Source organism: Podarcis melisellensis (genome assembly GCF_964234715.1).
Source record: "Podarcis melisellensis genome assembly, chromosome: 4".
Lineage (NCBI taxonomy): Eukaryota > Metazoa > Chordata > Lepidosauria > Squamata > Lacertidae > Podarcis > Podarcis melisellensis.
In genome coordinates this window covers 102,850,346-102,872,552 of record NC_138531.1, presented here as the reverse complement: position 1 = coordinate 102,872,552, position 22,207 = coordinate 102,850,346, and the positions used below count along the sequence as shown (strand labels likewise).

Genomic DNA, 22,207 nt, shown 5'->3' with positions numbered 1-22,207 from the left:
AAGCCATGGCCGACCAGGCAGCTGCGCTGGAATCATTGGCCCAGGAGAACGCCCCAGCTCCAGGCAAGTACCCAGTGGCCTTGCCAGAGAAATTTGATGGGGCCCCGGCCAGCTTTCCCATGTTCCTAGCCCAGGCCAAGTTGTATATTCAGGGGTGAGCCCGGAACTTCCCTGATGACCGCACCAAGGTGCACTTTTTGATCAGTTTGTTAAAGGACCAGGCGGCCAAGTGGGCATTGCCGCTGCTCAGGCAAGACTCCCCCTTACTGACAGACTATATGGGGTTTTGCAACCATTTGGAGGCCGCATTCAGCAACCCCCAGAAGGAGAGTCAAGCCAACCGGGCAATTAGGCGTTTGAAACAGGGCAAGTCCACTGCGGCTGCCTACACCATGGAATTTCGGCTGTTGGTGCAAGACTTGTCTTGGAATGACTCTGCACTTCGGGACCAGTATCTTGAGGGACTGTCGGACGAGATACTGGACCAGTTGGCCATGATGGATCGTCCCACCACGCTGGACGTCCTTATTCAGCGGAGCCTGCAGATAGACGATCAGTTGGAGGTCCATCGCCAGGCCCGGGACCGCCAGCACCCCCGGCTCCTGGCTCCAGTCCTTCCCAGCAGGTCCACGCCCACAGCCGAGTTGCTGGATGAGCCAACGCAGCTCAGGGCTGCGCGACCTCGCCTCTCCCCCTTGGAGAAGACGCTGCGTCGGGAGGGGAACCTGTGTCTTTACTGCGGTGGGAGTGGACATTACGCCCAATCCTGTCCCGAGAAGATGCCAGTCGCAGGAAAACTGCCAACCTCGGTAGCCGAAGGCCCTACCAACCTGGGGTCCCAAACCATGCAAGAGGGGCCCTCACCAGTGGAATTGCGACATCTCATGGTTCCGGTGCGTCTCTACCCTCCAGGTGGGCCCTGGATTCTTACCCATGCTCTGGTAGACTCAGGGGCAACCCGCTCCTATATGGACGCTGCTTTTGCTGCCCATCATTGGGTGCCACTTCAGAACAAGCTAGAACCGGTACAGGTGGAGTCAATTGACGGACGGTTCCTGCGTTTGGGTGCCGTTACTCAGGAGACCCAGCCCTTGGTCCTGTGTCTCCAGCAGCACCGGGAGATGCGAACTTTGGACATTGCCACCATGCCCCGGTTCCCCCTGGTGCTCGGGATGGACTGGCTGGAGGCTCACAATGTTCAGATTGACTGGGTCAATCAGACTGTGCACTTCCCAGACCCATGTCCCCATGCTCGGTCCGAGATGCTAGCAGCCGCACCCACTGAGGAGGCTGCATCTTTGCTCCCCGCCGAGTACCGGGACTATCAAGACATGTTTGAGGAATGGGGGGCAGACCAGCTGCCGCCGCATCGGTCTTTTGACTGTGGCATAGACCTCCAGCCCGGAGCGCCCCTGCCGGTGAGTCGCTTATACTCTCTAAGAGCCAGAGCGCGAAGCTTTGCAGGACTTCCTGCGCAAGAACCTGGAGCATGGTTTCATTAGGCCTTCTACCTCGCCAACCGCTGCGCCAGTGCTCTTCGTTAAGAAGAAGTGTGGGGAGCTTCGCCTTTGCCATGATTACCGGGCCCTGAACAAAATTACCATCCCAGACCAGTACCCCTTGCCCCTTATTTCGGAGTTGCTGGAGCGGGTGCAAGGGGCGCAGGTGTTCACCAAGCTAGACCTCCGGTGGGCCTACAATTTAATTCAGATCCGGGGATGAGTGGAAGACAGCATTCGGGACCCGGTACGGGCAGTTCGAATACCTGGTTATGCCCTTCGGTTTGTGCAACGCACCCGCTGTGTTCCAACAGTACATCAGAAGAAGAAGAAGAAGAGTTTGGATTTGATATCCCGCCTTTCACTCCCCTTCAGGAGTCTCAAAGCGGCTAACATTCTCCTTTCCCTTCCTCCCCCACAACAAACACTCTGTGAGGTGAGTGGGGCTGAGAGACTTCACAGAAGTGTGACTGGCCCAAGGTCACCCAGCAGCTGCATGTGGAGGAGCGGAGACTCGAACCCGGTTTCCCAGATTACCAGACTACTGCTCTTAACCACTACACCACACTGGCTCCCATCAATCACGTGTTCCAGGACTTGCTAGACAAGTACGTGGTGGTGTACTTGGATGACATTCTGGTTTTCTCCCGGGACCCGGCTCGCCACGAAGATCATGTCCGGACTGTGCTGCAGCGCTTGCGGGAGCACCGCCTGTATGCGAAGCTCAGCAAGTGCGAGTTCCATCCGCGGTCAGTGGACTTCCTTGGTCACTGACTCTCTCCAGATGGGGTGCAGATTGATCCTGGGAAGGTGGCAGCGGTTTGGGAATGGGCGGCACCTCGGAACCGCAAGGACCTACAGCGATTCCTGGGGTTCGCCAACTATTACCGGACCTTCATTGCAGATTATGCTCATCGCACCACCCCGTTGACCCGGCTACTGTGCCCCAAGACGCCATTTTCCTGGGACAAGGAGGCAGAGGAGGCGTTTCAGGGGTTGAAGGCCTGTTTCCAGAGAGCACCGATCTTGCAACATCCTGATCCCTCTCAACCCTTTGTGATAGAGACCGGCGCCTCCAGTATGGCTCTCGGTGCCGTCTTGTCTCAGCAGTACGGACCTGATGCGCCACTCTTACCCTGCGCCTTCTATTCCTGCCAGCTCCTTCCAGCGGAGCGTAACTATACCGTGTGGGAGCGGGAACTACTGGCCATCAAGGTGGCCTTTGAGGTCTGGCACCAACATCTTGAGGGGGCACGACACCCGGTGGAGGTGAGAACCGACCACCGGAACCTGGAGTACCTCCAGACCACCGCCTCCAGGGCCGGCTGAACTGGGGCAGGGCCTTGATTCTGAAGCGCCTGCACCTGTGCTGGATCCTCAGGAGCAGGCACCAGGTAAATGCACTCTGGCTCCAAAGGTGGTTGAGGACTCAATGCCTACAGGTGAGTCTCCCTCTGGGCCCAATAACTCTTCAGCCACTCCTGAACTGCAGAGGCTCAGGGCAGAGAGGTGAGGGGAACTGGTTTCTCCCAGGAGGAGTGCTCGCCTCCAGGCCACGAGAGGCCAGTCATCTGAGGATCAGAGCCACCGTATGCCTTGAGACATATGAAAGCCAGCCAGCCCCAGTCCCAAGTTGCAGGAACAACATTGGTGGTTGTCAGTCCCTGCCTGAACCCTGCCCTGCACCCAGCTTCAACTTTTATGGACTGCCTTCATGTTGCTTCATCGACCACGGGCTGGACTTGGACCTTGCCTCTTGATTAACCCCCGGGGCCAGTACACCAGGACTTCCACCCAACCAAAGAGTCCCCAAACCTTACCACCATCCCAGATACGGACTTCCTGTTAGCCAGATTTGCCTAATCGCTATCTGTCCAGCATATCAGCTAGCCATCACCCTTAGCTGACAGCTTGAGACAGAAATCCTTGGTATCCTGCAGATACGCAGCACCCTCTTGATACCATTCCAGGCACTCACACTGGGGTTTGTAGCTTCCCTGCTGAGCAGATTGGTAGCAAAAGCAATGTCCGGTCTGCTCCATTGGGACAGATACAACAGCCTACCCAGAGCTGACTGAAAGATCTCTGCTTTTTTGAACTCAGCGCATTCTACTGTGTGTTGCCAGTAGAATCCACAATTCTGTGGGTACTCTAGGTGGTGCAGAAAGCACCTAGAAGCTCCCTAGAGGTTGAAGTGCCGATAAACTTCAGTTTTGAGATCTATAAATTCCAATCAGCCAGCAGAGGGTGTCACAGGGCCAGCCTACCTTCCCTTTAAAGCAAACATGGGTCTCCAGCTGTTTTTGGACTACAACTCCCATCATCCCTAGCTAGCAGGACTAACGGGAAGGGATGATGGAAACTGTAGTCCAGGAGCTGCTGGGGACCCAAGTTTGGGAAACCCTGCTTCAAAGCAACTTTTGCGTTTGGCCTGCAAATATGGGACCTGTCCACCTTTGTATTTTCTTGTATTTTGATTTTATTGTGACCTTTGTACTTTATTTATTTATTTATTTATTTATAGAGAGAAAATTAAAAGAGAAATTGTATGGCAAGTTGTGAAAGAATAAAAGGTTGTGTTTGGGGAAAAAAACCAAAAAAACCTGGGGGGTGGCCTCCTCAAATATTTTATTGGGGGACAAAGACCGCAAGGGCTTTAAGAGTTGGTGCCTATTCCCTACACCCACAGGTCTCAGGAATGTTACAACATAAAAACACAATATAAAAACACAAACCGACCTTTGTGTAGATTCTTTGATGGGAAGTGAGATCGGAGCTCCTCCAGAAGCTCTTTCCACATTCCACACACTAATATGGTTTCTCCCCAGTATGAATTCTTTGATGGGAAGTGAGAGAGGAACTATGAGTGAAGCTCTTTCCACATTCCACACACGGATAGGGCTTCTCCCCTGTATGAATTCTCTGATGTGAAATGAGATCGGTGCTCCTACTAAAGCTCTTTCCACATTCCACACACTGATAGGGTTTCTCCCCTGTATGAATTCTCTGATGGGAAGTGAAAGAGGAGCTCTGCCTGAAGCTCCTTCCACATTCCACACACTGATAGGGTTTCTCCCCTGTATGAATTCTTTGATGAGAAGTGAGACAAGAGCTATGAGTGAAGCTCTTTCCACATTCCACACACTGATAGGGTTTCTCCCCTGTATGAATTCTTTGATGGGAAGTGAGATCGGAGCTCTGACTAAAGCTCTTTCCACATTCCACACACTGATAGGGTTTCTCCCCTGTATGAAATCTTTGATGGGAAGTGAGTTTGGAGCTCTGACTGAAGCTCTTTCCACATTCCACACACTGATAGGGTTTCTCCCCTGTATGAATTCTTTGATGGGAAGTGAGAGAGGAGCTATGAGTGAAGCTCTTTCCACATTTAACACACGGATAGGGCTTCTCCCCTGTATGAATTCTCTGATGTGAAATAAGATCGGTGCTCCTACTAAAGCTCTTTCCACATTCCACACACTGATAGGGTTTCTCCCCTGTATGAAATCTTTGATGGGAAGTGAGAGAGGAGCTTTCAGTGAAGCTCTTTCCACATTGCACACACTGATAGGGTTTCTCCCCTGTATGAATTCTTTGATGAGAAGTGAGAGAAGAGCTATGAGTGAAGCTCTTTCCACATTCCACACACTGAAAGGGTTTCTCCCCAGTATGAATTCTTTGATGGAAGGTGAGATTGGCGCTCTTCCTGAAGCTCTTTCCACATTCTACACACTGATAGGGTTTCTCCCCTGTATGAATTCTCTGATGGGAAGTGAGAGAGGAGCTCTGCCTGAAGCTCCTTCCACATTCCACACACTGATAGGGTTTCTCCCCTGTATGAATTCTTTGATGAGAAGTGAGACAAGAGCTATGAGTGAAGCTCTTTCCACATTCCACACACTGATAGGGTTTCTCCCCTGTATGAATTCTTTGATGGGAAGTGAGATCGGAGCTCTGACTAAAGCTCTTTCCACATTCCACACACTGATAGGGTTTCTCCCCTGTATGAATTCTTTGATGGGAAGTGAGTTTGGAGCTCTGACTGAAGCTCTTTCCACATTCCACACACTGATAGGGTTTCTCCCCTGCATGAATTCTTTGATGGGAAGTGAGTTTGGAGCTCTGACTGAAGCTCTTTCCACATTCCACACACTGATAGGGTTTCTCCCCTGTATGAATTCTTTGATGCGAAGTGAGATTGGAGCTCTGACTGAAGCTCTTTCCACATTCCACACACTGATAGGGTTTCTCCCCTGTATGAATTCTCTGATGGGACGTGAGAGCGGCACTCTTCCTGAAGTTCTTTCCACATTCCACACACTGATAGGGTTTCTCCCCTGTATGAATTCTTTGATGGGAAGTGAGAGAGGAGCTCTGACTGAAGCTCTTTCCACATTCCACACACTGATAGGGTTTCTCCCCTGTATGAATTCTCTGATGCCTAGTGAGAGAGGAGCTCATACTGAAGCTCTTTCCACATTCCACACACTGATAGAGTTTCTTTCCAAGGATATTTTGTTGATGGGAAGTGGAATGGGAGCGCTGACTGCAGCTTTCTCCAAACTCCAAATTTTTACGTGGCTTCTCCTCTCTGGGGATTTTATCGTGGTTACCTTCGTTCTTGATTTCTGATTCATCACAATCTGCCATGGAGACAAAAAGGGATTAGAACCTCCGGAACAAATGGAGAAGAACTGAAGGGAGTTCAGTGTGTGTTTAGTACCTTTGTTGTTTGTCATTAACCATCATATTTATTATGAGATTCTGTTGAGGTGCTGAATGTTGTTTTGTTTGATATACAGTAGTGGTCAAAATTGTGGAATACCTTTGGAGAAAAGTGTATTTCAGAGGTTTGATGGCTCATAACATTGCTTCTTTTGGACTAACATCATAAAATTATGTATCAACGGAAATTGTTCAATTACCCATATTCTATCTAAAGCTATAGCCAAATAACCAGAAAAAAGGACAACTTACTTAGGTTGACTTTTGTCAGTGTCTTTTGTGATTGCTATCAAGTTGGTTGGTTTTTTTGTTCTTATAAAACATAATAAAATTATAGAAATGGCACGAAGAGTTGAGGAGGCTTCCGGCGATCGCGGGAGTGAAAGCAAGCGGGATTCCTCAGTGCTGAGAGAATCCAGCTTTTGAGGGGAAAAGGGAGTGCTGCAAGAGCGCCGCAGCCCCCCAAACACCCTTGAAAGGATATTCAAGGGGCAGGGTCCTGGCACTGTCTAACAGCTTTTCCTCCGGCTGCCAAGTAATCTCTTTTTTGGGGGCGACAAGAGCGGTGGGGTAGAGAAGCGGACAGCAGGAGGCCATTTCTATCCATCAAGAGTGAAGCTTCGAGCTTGCACACAGAAACGATCAGCTCTCAAACATTAAGAAATCGAATTGGGACTTTTAAAAATACAAATCCATGGATTAGAGCCAATTTAAAGTGGATAAGGTGGAAAAAAGGAGGTCAGCCTTGCCTGGAATTTAAGCTACACACAAGAACAATCTTCAAAGCAGTACAAAAACGTAAGTCAATGCAAACGGATTAAACTGATAATTTATTTGACTGCCTTTTAAAGGACTATAAGGAGTATAAGGATTATAAAGATAGAGAAAAGGGGGAGAATCGTTTGGAAGGCAATTAATAGTCTTATCAGTGAGTCGGTGGGAAACGTCGGCGGAGAAGACTCCAAGAGCTTTCTACTTTTGTTTTTAAAAAGATCTGCGCAATTGGCAGCGACGGACTTTAAAACTACTGATTTATTAATTCTAGCCTGTGAAGAGAGACAGAAGATACTAAGAGGGAAAATACTGTTTCTTTATCTTAATTTGCTGGAAGTTTAAAAGAAGTTTGAGAGGAATTAGGAGTGTTTTTGCCCTCTGAAGTTCATACCCCCCCTGCCTCCTTCTCTGTGGAGTATTTGAATGGGATAGAAAGAAGCAAACTGCGCCATTTTTGTATCTTTGATGGGGGAGGCTTTTGCCCTTCTCCTTCTCTTCCCCTCTCTTTGAGATTTAACACAGACTTTTATTCTTTTGGTGGCATCTTATGGATTTTGATTTCAAGATATATCTGGCAGGGCAAAAAGCCGAGAATAAAATTTAAGTTGTTAACAGATTTAAAAGAGAGGGGAGGCTTGGCCCTGCCAGATATGAGATTATATTATGAAGCAACGTGCATATGTTGGTTGAAAGAATGGATGAAATTAGAAAATACAGATTTGTTAGAATTGGAAGGATATGACAATAGATTCGGTTGGCACGCATATTTACGGTATGGAAAAAAACGAGTGCATAAAGGTTTCAAATATCATATTATTAGAGGATCTCTGATTGAGGTATGGGGTAGGTACAAAAACCTACTTGAACCAAAAATACCACACTGGTTATCACCATTAGAGGCGATGAGTGTTAAAAAGATCAATATGACTGGGAGGTGGATAACATATGGAAGTTTAATTGAGAAAGAGGGAAGTAAGTGGAAAATGAAACCATATGAAGAAGTGAAAGAATATGTAAACAATTGGCTGCATTATTTTCAGATTAATGAAATGTTTAGAAAAGAGGTTGCAGAAAGAGGCTATTCTGAAAAAGAATCTAGGTTTCAAAGAGAAGTATTGAATAACGAAGTTAAAAAATTATCTATGATGTATAAATTATTATTAGAATGGCATTTGAAGGATGAAGAGGTTAAATCAGTTATGATTCAATGGGCCAAAGACTTTGGATATAACATTCAATTTGATGACTGGATAAAACTGTGGAAGGATGGGATGAGATTTACGGCATGTACCACAATTAAAGAAAATGTTATGAAAATGATATATCGATGGTATATAACACCAGTTAAATTAAGTAAGATGTATAAGGTGAGTAATAAATGTTGGAAATGTAAGGAGAAAGAAGGGACATTTTATCATATGTGGTGGGAATGTGAAAAAATGAAGTGCTTCTGGGAAATGATATATAATGAGATAAAGAAAATACTGAAATATACATTTGTTAAAAAACCAGAAGCAGTTCTATTAGGAATATTAGGTGGTGAAATAAAAAGGAACGATCAGAAAGTATTTCTGTATGCAGCAACAGCAGCCAGAACTCTTTTGGCCCAGAAATGGAAACAAGAAGAAATGCCTACGATTGAAGAATGGAGATCGAAATTAATGGATTGCGCGGAACTGGACAGATTAACAGGGAGGATTCGCAACTGACAAGACCAAAGATTCACTGAGGACTGGAGTAAATTTACAGAATATATTAAAAATATTTGTGATAATGATATAACATTTGTAAGTTTTCAAGAAGATCTGTAAGAAGATTTGGTAGAAATATTGTTTAAACAACATGGGAAGAAAAGATATGTATAATGCAATCTGTGATAATTACGGAAAATTATCAGACATGTTGATGGAAGTCTAAAAGAAAAAAAAGATATGTGATGAGTTTTTGATGTTTAATGATGTTATAAATTTGTTTTTATTGGAAAATTAATAAAAATCATATTATATGAGACCCAAAACTCCTTGCTTGGTAGTGATGGCATGACATACGCGAGGAGAAGAATCAGAGAAGATTTACATCCTACTTGCATTACACCGACAGTGAAACACCCAGATAGTGTGTTGATCTGGCAGCAAAAGGTGTGGGCAAAATTTACGTCATTAATTTTATGGTATTACTCCACACAAAAGGGGTGTTATGAGCCATCAAACCTCAGAAATACACTATTCATAAAAGGTTTCCACAATTTTGGCCACTAGGAGAAGTTCACTTTAAAGTTAATGTTCTTTTTATATGGGATCAGATTATTATTATTTATGTTTCATGTTTATAAATGTGTTGGAAGCCATGTTTATATATGTGTTGGGGCAACCCAGCCAAATGGGCAGGGTATAAATAAAAAAATATTATTATTACTACAGTGGTACATCGATTTAAGAGCAGCCCTGTTCCGGAAAAGATTAAGTTTGTAAAGCATCTTCATCATCAGCGTCATCAGCATCACTGCTACTAAACCATCGGAAGATGCAGACATTTCGTCTTCCTTGCCTCAGGAGACAAAGAAAGTCAGAAAGAACAAAGAAACGGCTTTCCTGGATGTTGAGAAAGCTCCTCCCCAGATGCAGGACACTCTGAGCTGTTAACCCTGTAAGCTCTAAACCTCACAACTTATCTTTCCTAACAATTCTAAAGCTGACATTTAAGATGGCTTGGGCAGTTCAGACCAGCCCGGTCGTGGTAGAAAAAGGAATAATTTGAGGAAGATTGTTCAAAGAAAAAACTGTAAGTTACTGTTTATTGTGGGGGTGTTAGGTTCCCAGGTGTTATAGGGGCCACGGCTGACCTCTGTGAAAATAGATGAGGTTGGTCACATAGAGGTATTTTTTGAATTTCCAGGCTGATATGATGATCCCTATGCAAAAGCCTTTGACTGTGTCGACCACAGCAAACTATGGCAAGTTCTTAAAGAAATGGGAGTGCCTGACCACCTCATCTGTCTCCTGAGAAATCTCTATGTGGGACAAGAAGCTACAGTTAGAACTGGATATGGAACAACTGATTGGTTCAAAATTGGGAAAAGTGTACGAGAAGGCTGTATATTGTCTCCCTGCTTATTTAACTTATATGCAGAATTCATCATGCGAAAGGCTGAGCTGGATAAATCCCAAGCCGGAATTAAGATCGCCAGAAGAAATATCAAAAACCTCAGATAAGCAGATGACACAACCCTGGTGGCAGAAAGTGAGGAGGAATTAAAAAACCTTTTAATGAGGGTGAAAGAGGAGAGCGCAAAATATGGTCTGAAGCTCAACATCAAAAAAACGAAGATCATGGCCATTGGTCCCATCACCTCCTGGCAAATAGAAAGGGAAGAAATGGAGGCAGTGAGAGATTTTACTTTCTTGGGCTCCATGATCACTGCAGATGGTGACAGCAGTCATGAAATTAAAAGACACCTGCTCCTTGGGAGAAAGGCGATGGCAAACCTAGACAGCATCTTAAAAAGTAGAGACTGTTATTCTAAAGCAGCAATGCTGCAGCAAGCAAAGGCTCTAGCAGCTCAGACAGCTGCTTGTGGCTGGAAAGCCAAACAGGAAGTATGTGGCTGTTGCCATGAAAACAAAGGGGCAGTCCATTCTCCTTATTGAGCACAGGATGTGAGCTCAGTGTGTGTCATATGACCCGTACAGGATGTACATGGGTGGAGTTTTGGAGTTTCTCTCTGTTTGTTGAAGAGAGCAGACATCTTTACTGTATGACTGCTAAAGACAGAAATAAAGACATGTAGTTACATTTCTGTCTGTGTCTGATTCCCCTCCCTGGGGATATGCAGGGAGGAGGAGAAGGAGGAGATGCAGTTGGTGTGTTTTTCTCACAGCCTGAGGAAAATCGCCGGAACGGACCTCGTATGTTTTTCCTGCCGGGAGTCGCCGGAGGGAGGTCTAAGGAATTCAGCCGGTGCCTGAACAGATAGGCACATACCTCTGACCGGGCCTGAATTCCAACAGTGGTATCAGAGCTGATGGTTACTACAATCCATGGAAGTCTGCAGAAAGAGTGGCAGAGCTGCTGTTTTCATTGCTCCATGGAGGCCTGAGGTGAGAAAACTGATTCTCTGCAGCCAGAAGCTGACCAGAGGAAGCTGAAAGCCAAGCTACGGAGCCCAGGTATGAGATTTTCGGGCTTGGAAGTGTGAATGCGGATTGATTCATTCTCTGCTTCAAGGGAGCAAGGTTTGGGAAAAACAGCTCTGAGAGAGAAGAGCTCTGCATTCCAAACATTCCTGTGGTTAATCCTGTCCAAGGAAAGGAATGCTGTTGCTTAGCAACGAAGGCCAGTTTCATGAGAGGGCTGGAAGTCAGGCTTTGCCTCAGAGAGGCAAAAACAGCCTATGTTTTGACTTAGGCCCAAAGGAACTGTTGGAAAGGGACTTTCCAAAGCAGCCAGTGTTCAGAGCTGCCAGGTGCACAGAGTGTAAACAAGCCAGCTATTGGATTTTAGAGGCTTGTGTTTGAGAGTCAATGCAAGGACTCAAAATGGATGCCAAGAAGGGGGGAGGCCTGCTTTCTCCACCCCTCCTGACCAGTGACAATTATGCATCTTGGTCTATTAAGATGAAGGCCTTGCTGCAGAATCAGAGACTGTTTGGGGTGATTGAGAACCCCATCCCTGCAGCACCAACGCGTGCTTGGGAGTCACAGGATGTGAAGGCCAGAACTGCTATAATTCTGTGCATGTCAGACTCTCAGCTTATTCATATACAAGATTCACAGCACGCGAAAGATGTTTGGGACATGCTGAGAAGGACACATCAGAGAGATGCAGGTTCTTCAGGGTTGCTGTATTTTGAGAAGCTGACCAACCTGAGGCTTGCGCCTGATGGAGATGTTCAAACGCACCTGACGGAAATGAAATTTCTGCGTCAACAGATGGTGGAACGCAATTTCCGTCTGCAGGAGGAAGTGTTTTGCTTCATGGTGATCAACAGCCTGAATCGGACTTACAAAACAGTTGCCAGTCAGCTGGGGTCTCTCCCAGCAGCTGATCTAACGTCGGACAGGGTCTTTGCCGTCGTTCTGAATGAACATGACAGACTTGCCGCCCTGGAAGTGAAGGACAGGGGGAGACAAGAACGGAGTTCTGACACCCCCACTGCTGAAGCTACTGGAGAAAATGCTGTAGCTTTGAACGTTGTCCGATGCTACAATTGTGACCAAACTGGGCATCTTCAGCGGTACTGTAAGAAGCCACGTCAGCAGAAAGGAGCGAAGGGAAGCTCCACAAAGTCTGAGGCGTCAGACAAAGGTCATACCATCCCAAAGGTAAAGACTGCAAAGGCTTTGATGTCGCTAAAAGCCACACCAGAAGCGGGGAATTTCTTTGTCCTAGACACTGGGTGTACTCAGCATATGTGTCGACACAGAGGACTGCTTTCTACGTTTAAGAAGCAAAGCTTCGCTGTACAACAAGCCAACGGTCAAGAGCTAGAAGCCACCGGAATTGGGACTGTGTATCTTGAAAGTCTGAACTTGACTATAAACAATGTTTATTTGGTTCCAGAGTTGAAGTACAATCTGCTCAGCGTTTCGCAGATTGCCAAGAAGGGACTAAAACTGTCCTATGATGATCAACACTGCGAGATCTACAAAGATGGAGAGTTGTATCTTTCTGCCAAAGAGAAAGATGGGCTGTATTTGTTGACATTTGATCAAAGTGATTACATGGAATGTAATTCTTGTGATTCTAACATGATTTCTTTTGCAGGTGTAGCCAAGAAGAACGCCAAGCAGGTCACCTCGAGGGTTGACAAGGCATTTCAGCGGGTGTATGCTGATGTGATTGGTCCTTTAGCACCATCTAGAGGCAATGCAAAGTATTACCTAATTTGTGTTGATTCTTTCACAGGTTTTGTCTGGATTTATCTTTTGGAGAGACCGAAAGAAGCCTTAGAAAGGTTTAAAGAGTTTTGTGAAAAGGTTAAAAATATGCATGATGCTGACATAGATTGTCTGTACACAGATGAGAAGCCAATTTTTCTTTTACAGGATTTCCAGAGGTTCCTGAAGAAGAAAGGAATAAGACACAAAATTGCTGCTTCCGAAGAAGCTTGGAATAGATGTGTCTGTGTTAGGGTGAACAAAGAATTGCAAAAGGGAATGGAAGCGCAATTGCTTAGTTCACATCTGCCACATGAGGACTGGGCTGAGTCGCTAATGTCATTTTGTTACACGCGGTTGAGAAAGTTTTCAAAAGAGTTGGGAAGTTCTCCTTTTGAGAAACTGTTCCACAGAAAACCTTCTGTTGCCCATTTCAAGGTTTTTGGGTCTCATGTGAGGACAGAAGCTCCGGGTGGAGTAAAGAATGCCAGAGGCATTTTTGTGGGTTATGAAAAGGGTCTCTACGGAGTAATTTTGTCTGAATCTGGAAAGGTGATTCTCACAAAATTTCTAGAGAGTGCTCCTGAACAGGAGAGAGTGATTGTTCACACATTTCCCACAGGTGATGATGATGATTCTGATGATGATGATGTTGATTTTATTGAGTTCAGTAGTACTGATGATGACAGCGATAGCTCAGACAGCTCAGTTGTCACAGTCATTGAGAGGAAATCTCACACAATCACTAGACCGTCAGAAGAGGAGGACGAACCACTGTTTACAATTGGTACTGGTTCTCCAAAGAGTCCAAAGGCTGAACCAGAAAGCAGAGAAGAGCAGCACCTCTTACGTAGGTCTGAGAGAGCAACGAAGGGTGTACCACCCAAGAGGTATTCACAAGAGTTTGCTAACTTAGCTGTTGCTGTTGTAAACGACCAAGGTCAAATTGAAGCTGTGTCTGAGTCAGAGACAAAGGCACAACAGAGAGTTGTTAACCTAAAGCAGCAATGCTGCAGCAAGCAAAGGCTCTAGCAGCTCAGTCAGCAGCTTGTGGCTGCAAAGCCAAACAGGAAGTGTGTGACTGTTGCCATGAAAACGAAGGGGCAGTCCATTCTCCTTATTGAGCACAGGATGTGAGCTCAGTGTGTGTCATATGACCCGTACAGGATGTACATGGGTGGAGTTTTGGAGTTTCTCTCTGTTTGTTGAAGAGAGCAGACATCTTTACTGTATGACTGCTAAAGACAGAAATAAAGACATGTAGATACGTTTCTGTCTGTGTCTGATTCCCCTCCCTTGGGATATGCAGGGAGCAGGGAGGAGGAGAAGCAGTTGGTGTGTTTTTCTCACAGCCTGAGGAAAATTGCCGGAACGGACCTCGTATGTTTTTCCTGCCGGGAGTCGCCGGAGGGAGGTCTAAGGAATTCAGCCGGTGCCTGAACAGATAGGCACATACCTCTGACGGGGCCTGAATTCCAACACTCCATGGAGGCAGTGAGAGATTTTACTTTCTTGGGCTCCATGATCACTGCAGATGGTGACAGCAGTCATGAAATTAAAAGACACCTGCTCCTTGGGAGAAAGGCGATGGCAAACCTAGACAGCATCTTAAAAAGTAGAGACATCACCGTGCCAACAAAGGTCCATATAGTTAAAGCCATGGTTTTCCCAGTAGTGATGTATGGAAGTGAGAGCTGGACCATAAAGAAGGCTGATTGCCGAAGAATTGATGCTTTTGAATTATGGTACTGGAGGAGACTCTTGAGAGTCCCATGGACAGCCAGAAGATCAAACGAATCCATTCTTAAGGAAATCAGCTCTGAGTGCTCACTGGAAGGACAGATCCTGAAGCTGAGGCTCCAATACTTTGGCCACCTCATGAGAAGAGAAGACTCCCTGGAAAAGACCCTGATGTTGGGAAAGATGGAGGGCACAAGGAGAAGGGGACGACAGAGGACGAGATGGTTGGATGGTGTTCTCAAAGCCACAAACATGAGTCTGACCAAACTGTGGGAGGCAGTGGAAGACAGGAGTGCCTGGCGTGCTCTGATCCAGGGGGTCACGAAGAGTCGGACACGACTAAACGACTAAACAACAACAACAGCGATGATGATCCCACAGGGAGCCTTACCAAGAGAGGCCACGATCCCACGAGTCTCCCCCATGACATCCTTATGCAGAGCTCTCTGGTCAGGATCCAGCAACGCCCACTCCTCATCCGTGAAACGAACAGCGACATCTTCAAAGCACACTGGACCCTAAAAGAAAAAGGGAAATGTCCTCCTCTGAGGCAGCAGAAATATGTTCTGCTACATAATGCTCTGTTGTTTCCTTCCTGTAAATTGTGGTGTTGTTTCAATAGGATTGTTTTGCAGCACATTTTAATTATGGGTGCGTATTTTATTCTGCGTTTTAATTATGGGTATTCGTCTTTGCGCAAATAGGTGGTACTCCTTGTGTTTCCCAAGTCATTCTGCCTACGCAAGCGTTCCAGTTTCCCCAATGGAAGGATCCACTTTCTCCTCTCCTCCTGGGCTGTTCTGGGAAGGTTCTCTCCCAATGCCCTAGAGCCAAATTCAAGGGGTTCATGGGGGCATGGAGAGGGGGAGGTATGGGGGGCAGGCCCCATTTTCCAGCTCATGGGGCTGGTTAGGTGAATCCAGGCCGCTATTTGTTCTCATTTGTCCACTGCTTAGAAACCAATTTTTCCATTTAGTTATCAATCTAGAAATAAAATGAGCCTGTTTTGGATGGCCATCTGTCTTGGATGATCTAGCAGAGATTCCTGCATTGCAGGGGGTCTCCTGGCTCTGAGAGACAAGCAGGGAGGGTGGCTTCTGGCAGAAGGAGAGGGAGCCACCGGTGGCTCCTCCTTCTCCTGACTCACCTCAGCCTCTCAACCTTCTTCTCCCACTCGCCTCCTTCCTCTTCTGCCTCTGATTCTGCACTGCATTCTGCCACAGTCTCCCAGCTCACTAAGCCCTGTTACCCCTTTAGCTTCTGACACCTCCTCTTCCCAGGCTTCTCCCTCTTCTCCCTCTACCCGCTCATCCTTCCTCCACCTCCACTCCTTCGGCTCTGAGCCGTCTTCCCTTCCTGGTTCCCCGGCTGCTTCCTCCCACCATTCCTCTGTGCCCAACCAGTCCATGACATTGCTCCATCCCTCAGCCTCTGGCCCCACAAGGCAGCTTCCCCTGACCTGATCTGGTTCCACAGCCGCTGCTTCCCTTCTGCCCCCATGAAAAGGCGGATCAGGAGGTCTTGCCGGCATCATTCTGTCTCCTGCAAAAGAAAAAAGGTAAGCAGGACGCCAGGAGTGCCTGCTTCTCTCACAGGTGAAACAGGGCATCTCTAACTACAGATGGGCCTTTGAGAAAGCCTTACCTGCTGAGAGCACTTAGGCATTTGAGCCTATTTCTTATATTTGTTTCTGCAAAAATACATCTCCCCTTTTCTGGACCCTTGTTCCCAACTGTCTCGCCCCAAAACAAGATGAAAAGATCCCTCAGATGTGTTTGAAAACCAACAGAATGAGACCAAACGGAGAAAAACCACCTTCCTCCTTACCCAGTGGCCTCTCTCTGGTGTCCAACGGAGGCCTCTCTGCCTCATAGGAATCCAGTTCCATTTCTGCAAAGAGATCCATTCCCTGAAAAAGAAACAAGGATTCAAAACAGAGAATGGGGAGAAATACTAGAAAGAGAATGACAAAGACTTGAAGGGTGTGAGATCTCATTCCATGGATGCCTTGCAGAAAAAGCATGGGCCATCAGCAGACCATTATCGGATGTTTTCTGTCCTGTTTGGAGCCCCTTGGGAGTATCCAGAGGAAAGTCTCTCTCACCTGCTTTCTCTCCTCTGCCTGACTCAGGAGGAAACCTTCGGCCAGGGCCACCGCCTGGGAACTGGTCTCTGCTCTGCATTCCCTCACCCAGCTCTCCATCTCCAGTGGAAGGACAGCCAGGAACTGCTCCAAGATCACCAGGTCCAGCATCTCAGCTTTCGTGTGCCTTTCTGGCTTCAGCCACTGACGGTCAAGGTGGTAGAGTCGGCTGCAAACCTCTCGGGGTCCTTTGGCCTCCTGGCAGCAGAACTGCCTCAACTGCTGGCTCTGCACCTCTGAGCGGAGGGTGTCCTCCTCACCCAGGATCTTCTGCACAGAGTTTTCCCAGAATCCCCCACTGCTCCCGGTTTGGATGTCATGGCCTCTTCCTGCTCCAGGGCCAGCTGAATCTCGCTCACCCATCTGTGCTCTCAGGAAGCCTTTGAGAGATCGGAAGGAACCCTTTGGTCTTCTGCCAAGTTCTGTCCGTCTGAATGGGAAGCTCTAGCAAATCCTACAAAGCAAATACATTGTTCTGTTACAAACATTGTCTAATATCAGGAGAAGAAAAAGGTTCCTTGAGGAAGCATGGATGAGTCTTGCTGGGAACTAGGGCTGGACTGCACCGCATTCCAGTCCAAGAGCTATCTTGGGGGGGGGGGGAAGAGGAGTAAGAAGAGAAGAAATATGTCTCTAGCCTTCTAGCAATGCAAAAATGTGGAGGCAAAGGAAGGGATTTCTGGGAGATGAATCAGCCTGGTTTCTCCTGCCTTCCAGTCAATGCGTGAAGTCTGAACTGACTGATAAGGGAGTCATTTGTATCTTGTGGGAAATGGATGCTTGGCTCTAGTGGGGGTCCTCACCCGGGGGTCCTCAGGAGTTGTTCTCCCCCCACCCCCACTCCCCTGCTTCTGTCTCCTTTTTTGCACTTGAACTCTCTGCCACTCTCCAGGCAGACCCCTTGGGGTGGGGTCACTTTTTCTTTGCTCTGAGGGCCAGGTATGTTTCTGGCCAACCCCCTGAGGGCCAAGTTCGCAGGGCCAAAAACACCTCCCTTGAAATTTAGGAGTGTAATTTAGTATTAGTATTCTCTTAGATAGCTTAACACACACACAGCCATTGATGCCAAGGTCCCTGGAGCCTCAGTGAGGAGCAGCGCCCATTCCCGGCTGCTTTGCCAGCAACAATCGCTTTGGGAGAGAGAGGATGTGGTCCTGGGATGCCCTGCTCTGGGTGCGAGGGGATTGCTGTCGTGGCCTCTGTGGGGAGCTGCCCTGGGAGACACTGGGAAACTGGTCCCCAATGCAGCAGCCAGACTCTGGGCTGGGATCCCTCTCCTTATTCCTGGCCTTTCTCTCCCACCTTTTTTGGGGGGGGGCTATTCCACCTCCTCGTCCAGCTTTGGAAAACCATTTGCACATTTTTCGTCCGTTGTGCAATGAGGCTGAGCGACGTCACACAGAGTTAAAGTCCCAGGGACTCCTTTGTTTAAAGAAGGGAGATCTTTTCTGAAGCGGGGGGGGGGGGCAAATGAGTTTGGGATCCTCTGATCTCCAGGAAGGAGAGCGTGGCAGACCTGGCCCCTCCCTGGCAGGACCCTCTCCTCCTCCCTGACTTGGGGTCCCCCCCCTGCAGGAGCAGATCAGGCCCCCCAGGCCCCCTCCCCTGCTGCAGCCCTGGGACCCCCCCCCGTCCCCCCACAGCACCCTCTGGGGAGAGAGAGAGGAGACTCACCAGATCCCAGGAGGGGAGAGCGAGGCAGCCCTTGCAGGGGAGACACAAAGCAAGGAAAGGACTGGGGAGGGAGGGGGGGCTTGGCTCTGGAGGACCTGGCCCCCCCTTGCTTCCTGTCCTCTCTAGGAAGGCAGCTCAGTTCCCTTTAACCCTTGCCAAGCCGAGTCCCTCCAGCTCAGCCCTCTCTCGCTTGGCAGATCCTCAGATTTTTATTATTTCTTATGGATTTCGGGGAGGCAGCTGCCCCCCCCGGCTACCTCAATGCCCAGATATCCTTTTGTGGGTGAGGCTCCTGGTTGGACTCTGAGCATCTCCCTCCCTTGGCCAGAAACCAGAGGAAGAGCTTGCAGGGAAAAGGGCTTTGCAGGAGGCAAGGAAGCTCCTCCTGGAATTCAGGAGTGGAGAGAGAGGAGGGGATCCCAGGGTCATCTAGTCCAACCCCCAGCAATGCAGGAATCTCAGCTAAAGCATCCATGGCAGATGGCCGTCCGATCTCTGCTGAGAAACCTCCAAGGAAGGAGAGTCCACCACCTCCCGAGGGAGACCTTTCCCCTGCCCAACTGCTCTTAGGTGTCCCTCAAGGCAGCGGGTCCTGAGTTCGAGCCCTGATGAAAGAATCACACTGGCTGCCAAGGAGGAACCCAGCAAAGTTCAAAATAAATAAATCCTATTCTCATCATAAATGAGTAATACTTTCCTATGCATGCCTTTTATACTAATATACAAAAGTATGCCATTCCCTTGTCCAGAAATGCTTCATTGCTAATTCAATGGACTGAAAATGGATGGTTGTTGCTATTACTATATTTAGGGAAGCTTTTAATATTTGATGGACTATTGTATTTTAATCTTTTGTTGGAAGCCGCCAAGAGTGGCTGGGGAAACCCATCCAGATTGGTGGGGTATAAATTATTATTAATTAATTAATTAATTTAATTGACCAGGTGAGTGTTCTTTCGAAAGAGGCAGGTGGAATCTCCACGATTGCTAATAGCATAACATTGAAAGGCTAGTGAAATATGGGGAGCCCTAGAGAATCTGCTTGGCATGCAGAATGTCCCATTGTCAGCCCCTGGCATCTCCTGCAAGGGCTGGACGAAATCCCTGCCTGAAACTCTGGGGAGCTGCTGCCAGTCAGTGTAGGCCAAGGGTCCTCATCCAGCCCACCAGGGTCGTGAATCTGGCCTGCACGGCCATTTCAGAACCCACCAAGTGTCCGAGGCTGAAAGCATCTCGCCGCCCGCTCAGTCAGTCCCTGCGCAGCACTGAGGTAAACGCTACCGGCGTGGTGGCAGCTCTACCAATGAAAGGCCAGGGGATTTCGCCCGGGGACGGGGAAGTGAGGCGTTCCCAAAGTAAAGGAAGGATTGAACTCTGATTAATAAGAATACACACAGAGGCTTGAACCAGCAAGACTCTGGGAAGGGTGCGTATAATAATCTCTGTCTGTGTCTCTCTCTGTCTACCCCTCGGCCCAGGTCGTTTTATTCACAAAAGAACTTTTACAGAGTGTCTATAAGAAACAATCACATTTCTTCTGAGCATTTCAACAGACCCCACGTGGGGAAAAGTTAAACTACAAACACTAATTAAGTGTGCATATTTTGGGGGTAAATGAGAACTTAAAGGGAGTGCATTCAGCAACCCCGGAGGTCATAAACAATCAATACATATGATAAGAAGGATGGCCAGGAGGACAGCAATCATTATCACCTTTATGTGAGACCTGTTTCCTGGCCCTAAAATTAACAGCCTAAGATTAACATATCAGAAAAGCTACAGCAAAGAAGCTGCCCACTGTCTTTGATGATCCAGGACGCCTGCCTGTCAAAGTGGGTACCTGACTTGTGAAGAAAGAGAAATGGAACAGGGATGCAGAGTTGTGGATTGATCAAGAATCATATCAAAATAGTTTAAACCCAGTCAACGCAATGCTTTGATTGCTGACACAGATGGCTTACTCTATATTTGTTATAAATCCTCATAGCAATCCCACCTGATCACTACAGGAAGTGTTGTCTTTTGGCTTCTAGAGCAAAGCTGAGGTTGGCGGAGGAAGGCAGACTTGGGTCAATTCTCTTTCGTTACATAGACGTTTACTTCAAGGGTGGGAGAAGGAAGTATAGTCCTATTTCTGTGAGTGGAGCAGCAGTCTTTCCACTCATGTGATTTACATGCTTTGAAAGTTGGGATCTGTTTTGAGATTTAAATTTTAAAAGGGTGGAGTGGAACCGAATATTGACCATCTTGTTAACCTGGGGAGCCACATTCTGGTTGAAGGAGGCCAGGATTGGTCCCCAAGGCTTGGGATGTCCCTCCTCCCCTGCAGCAGGGCTTGGAACCCAGAAGAAAACTCTTGGAATAGCCTTGCCAGGTGCTCAGGGACGGACTCACCTGTCCCCATGTCCTTCTCTTTGCAGATGTGCTGCGGTTGCACATCCCTCCCCCAGGGGTGAGTATTGGAGAGAACCAGAGCAGGGACTCAGACCTGCCCTCCTTGCCCCCCACTCTGCACTCTCGGATGTGGAGAAGCCCTCCCTTTGTGAGGAACTGACAGCCTGACTTTTGCCTTTCTGCCAGCTCACCTTCAGATTAACACAGCAAGGTTGGACTAGAAGCACCGTGGACTAGAAGCACCTTGTGGTCCCTTCCAACTTGTCCAGTCTATGATTCTATTACTCCCCCTCCTTTCCACTCACCTTGAGAGGACCTTTTGTTCTGCCAGCTCACCTACAGATCAACACAGCAAGGTGTGCTCTGCTGAGCCACAGAGTCAAAGGTCTACTGGCAGCTGCATCGTGGATGGAGGAGCATCCCTCAGATCTGACTCCACTTGGCTGACCAGAAAGCAGCATTTCCGCCAAGCCTTGCGAGACCTTGCTCCCCCTGGCGACTCATTGACTGACCTTGTTGAGAGCTGGAATGTCCAGCTCTGGTCACTGTGGAGCTGCAAGAGGTGAATGAGAAGATCAGGGCGTGTGGTGGTGGAGGAATCAGGTTCCCCGCAGAGAAAGGCTGGTTTTGATGAAGGAGACATTAGTGGGAAATGTGGTGGGGGGGGGGACACTCAACAGAAGAATATAGAACCATGTACAGGATGAGGAAAGTGGAGAGCCGCCACCCCCACCAGTTTTGTCAGACTAAATTGGCCCAATGAATTGATGGGTGGGAGAGGAGGAGCAGACAGGAAAGTTCCTCATACAGCAGCGTGCAGACTGCTTTTTTCATTTTCTTTGGTCGGACACAGGGACCTACACTCTGGCCAGATTCAGCTGGCGGGCTCATCCCCTCCACACAAACACACAATTGTTTTCTTAACATGAAACAGGATTGCTAGGCAAGGGTCTATGTGTCCATGAGGAGCCATGGAGGAAAATGCTGGCCTGTTTTCTTCTTCTTGGCAGGGTCGCAGTGACCTGTTCTCTGGCTGGGTCCAGGAGGAGAATGCCACTGTCTAATGCCACCCATTTTTATTCCCCCACCTTCATCCTGCTGGGGGTCCCGGGGCTGGAGGCGCTTCACTCCTGGATCTCCATCCCCTTCTGCCTTGGCTACCTGGTTGCTCTCGTGGGCAACTGCACCATCCTCTTCATCATCAAAACAGAAGCCAGCTTCCACCAGCCCATGTTCTACTTCCTCTCCGTCCTTTCGGCCATCGACCTGGGCCTCTCCACCTCCACCCTGCCCAAGATGCTGGCCATCTTCTGGTTTGGCCTTGGGGAGATCAGCCATGGGGCCTGCCTGGCTCAGATGTTCTTCATCCACAGCTTCACGGG

General features: G+C 48.0%; 3 protein-coding genes across 9 annotated transcripts in view; 1 reads left to right on the top strand and 2 right to left on the bottom strand.

Annotated features, from left to right (window-relative positions):
* Positions 1-22,207, bottom strand: part of LOC309369055 (uncharacterized protein) — a 291,502-nt gene that overhangs the window by 74,366 nt on the left and 194,929 nt on the right. Inside the window, exon 2 of one of the 2 annotated variants that reach the window (XM_081909626.1) lies at positions 16,442-16,523. In XM_081909626.1, coding sequence (XP_081765752.1) covers positions 16,442-16,523 — 82 coding nt within the window. Of the gene's footprint in view, positions 1-16,441; positions 16,524-18,431; positions 18,473-22,207 lie in introns of those variants that run through there. The other variant, XM_081909625.1, reaches the window with a different exon arrangement.
* Positions 1-22,207, top strand: part of LOC309369078 (uncharacterized protein) — a 421,063-nt gene that overhangs the window by 383,209 nt on the left and 15,647 nt on the right. The gene's annotated exons all lie outside the window — the stretch shown is intronic.
* Positions 4,111-21,261, bottom strand: LOC309369137 (uncharacterized protein). Of its 2 annotated transcripts, XM_081909852.1 has the most exons (3): positions 15,006-15,132; positions 9,789-9,842; positions 4,111-6,142 (listed from the first exon to the last, which is right to left on the bottom strand). In XM_081909852.1, exons 1-3 carry the CDS (start codon positions 15,037-15,039, stop codon positions 4,308-4,310), a joined length of 1,923 nt encoding a protein of 640 aa, XP_081765978.1. In that variant the 5' UTR covers positions 15,040-15,132; the 3' UTR covers positions 4,111-4,307. The 2 variants fall into 2 exon arrangements, with proteins under 2 accessions (XP_081765978.1, XP_081765979.1); XM_081909853.1 differs by lacking the exons at positions 9,789-9,842; positions 15,006-15,132 and adding an exon at positions 21,131-21,261.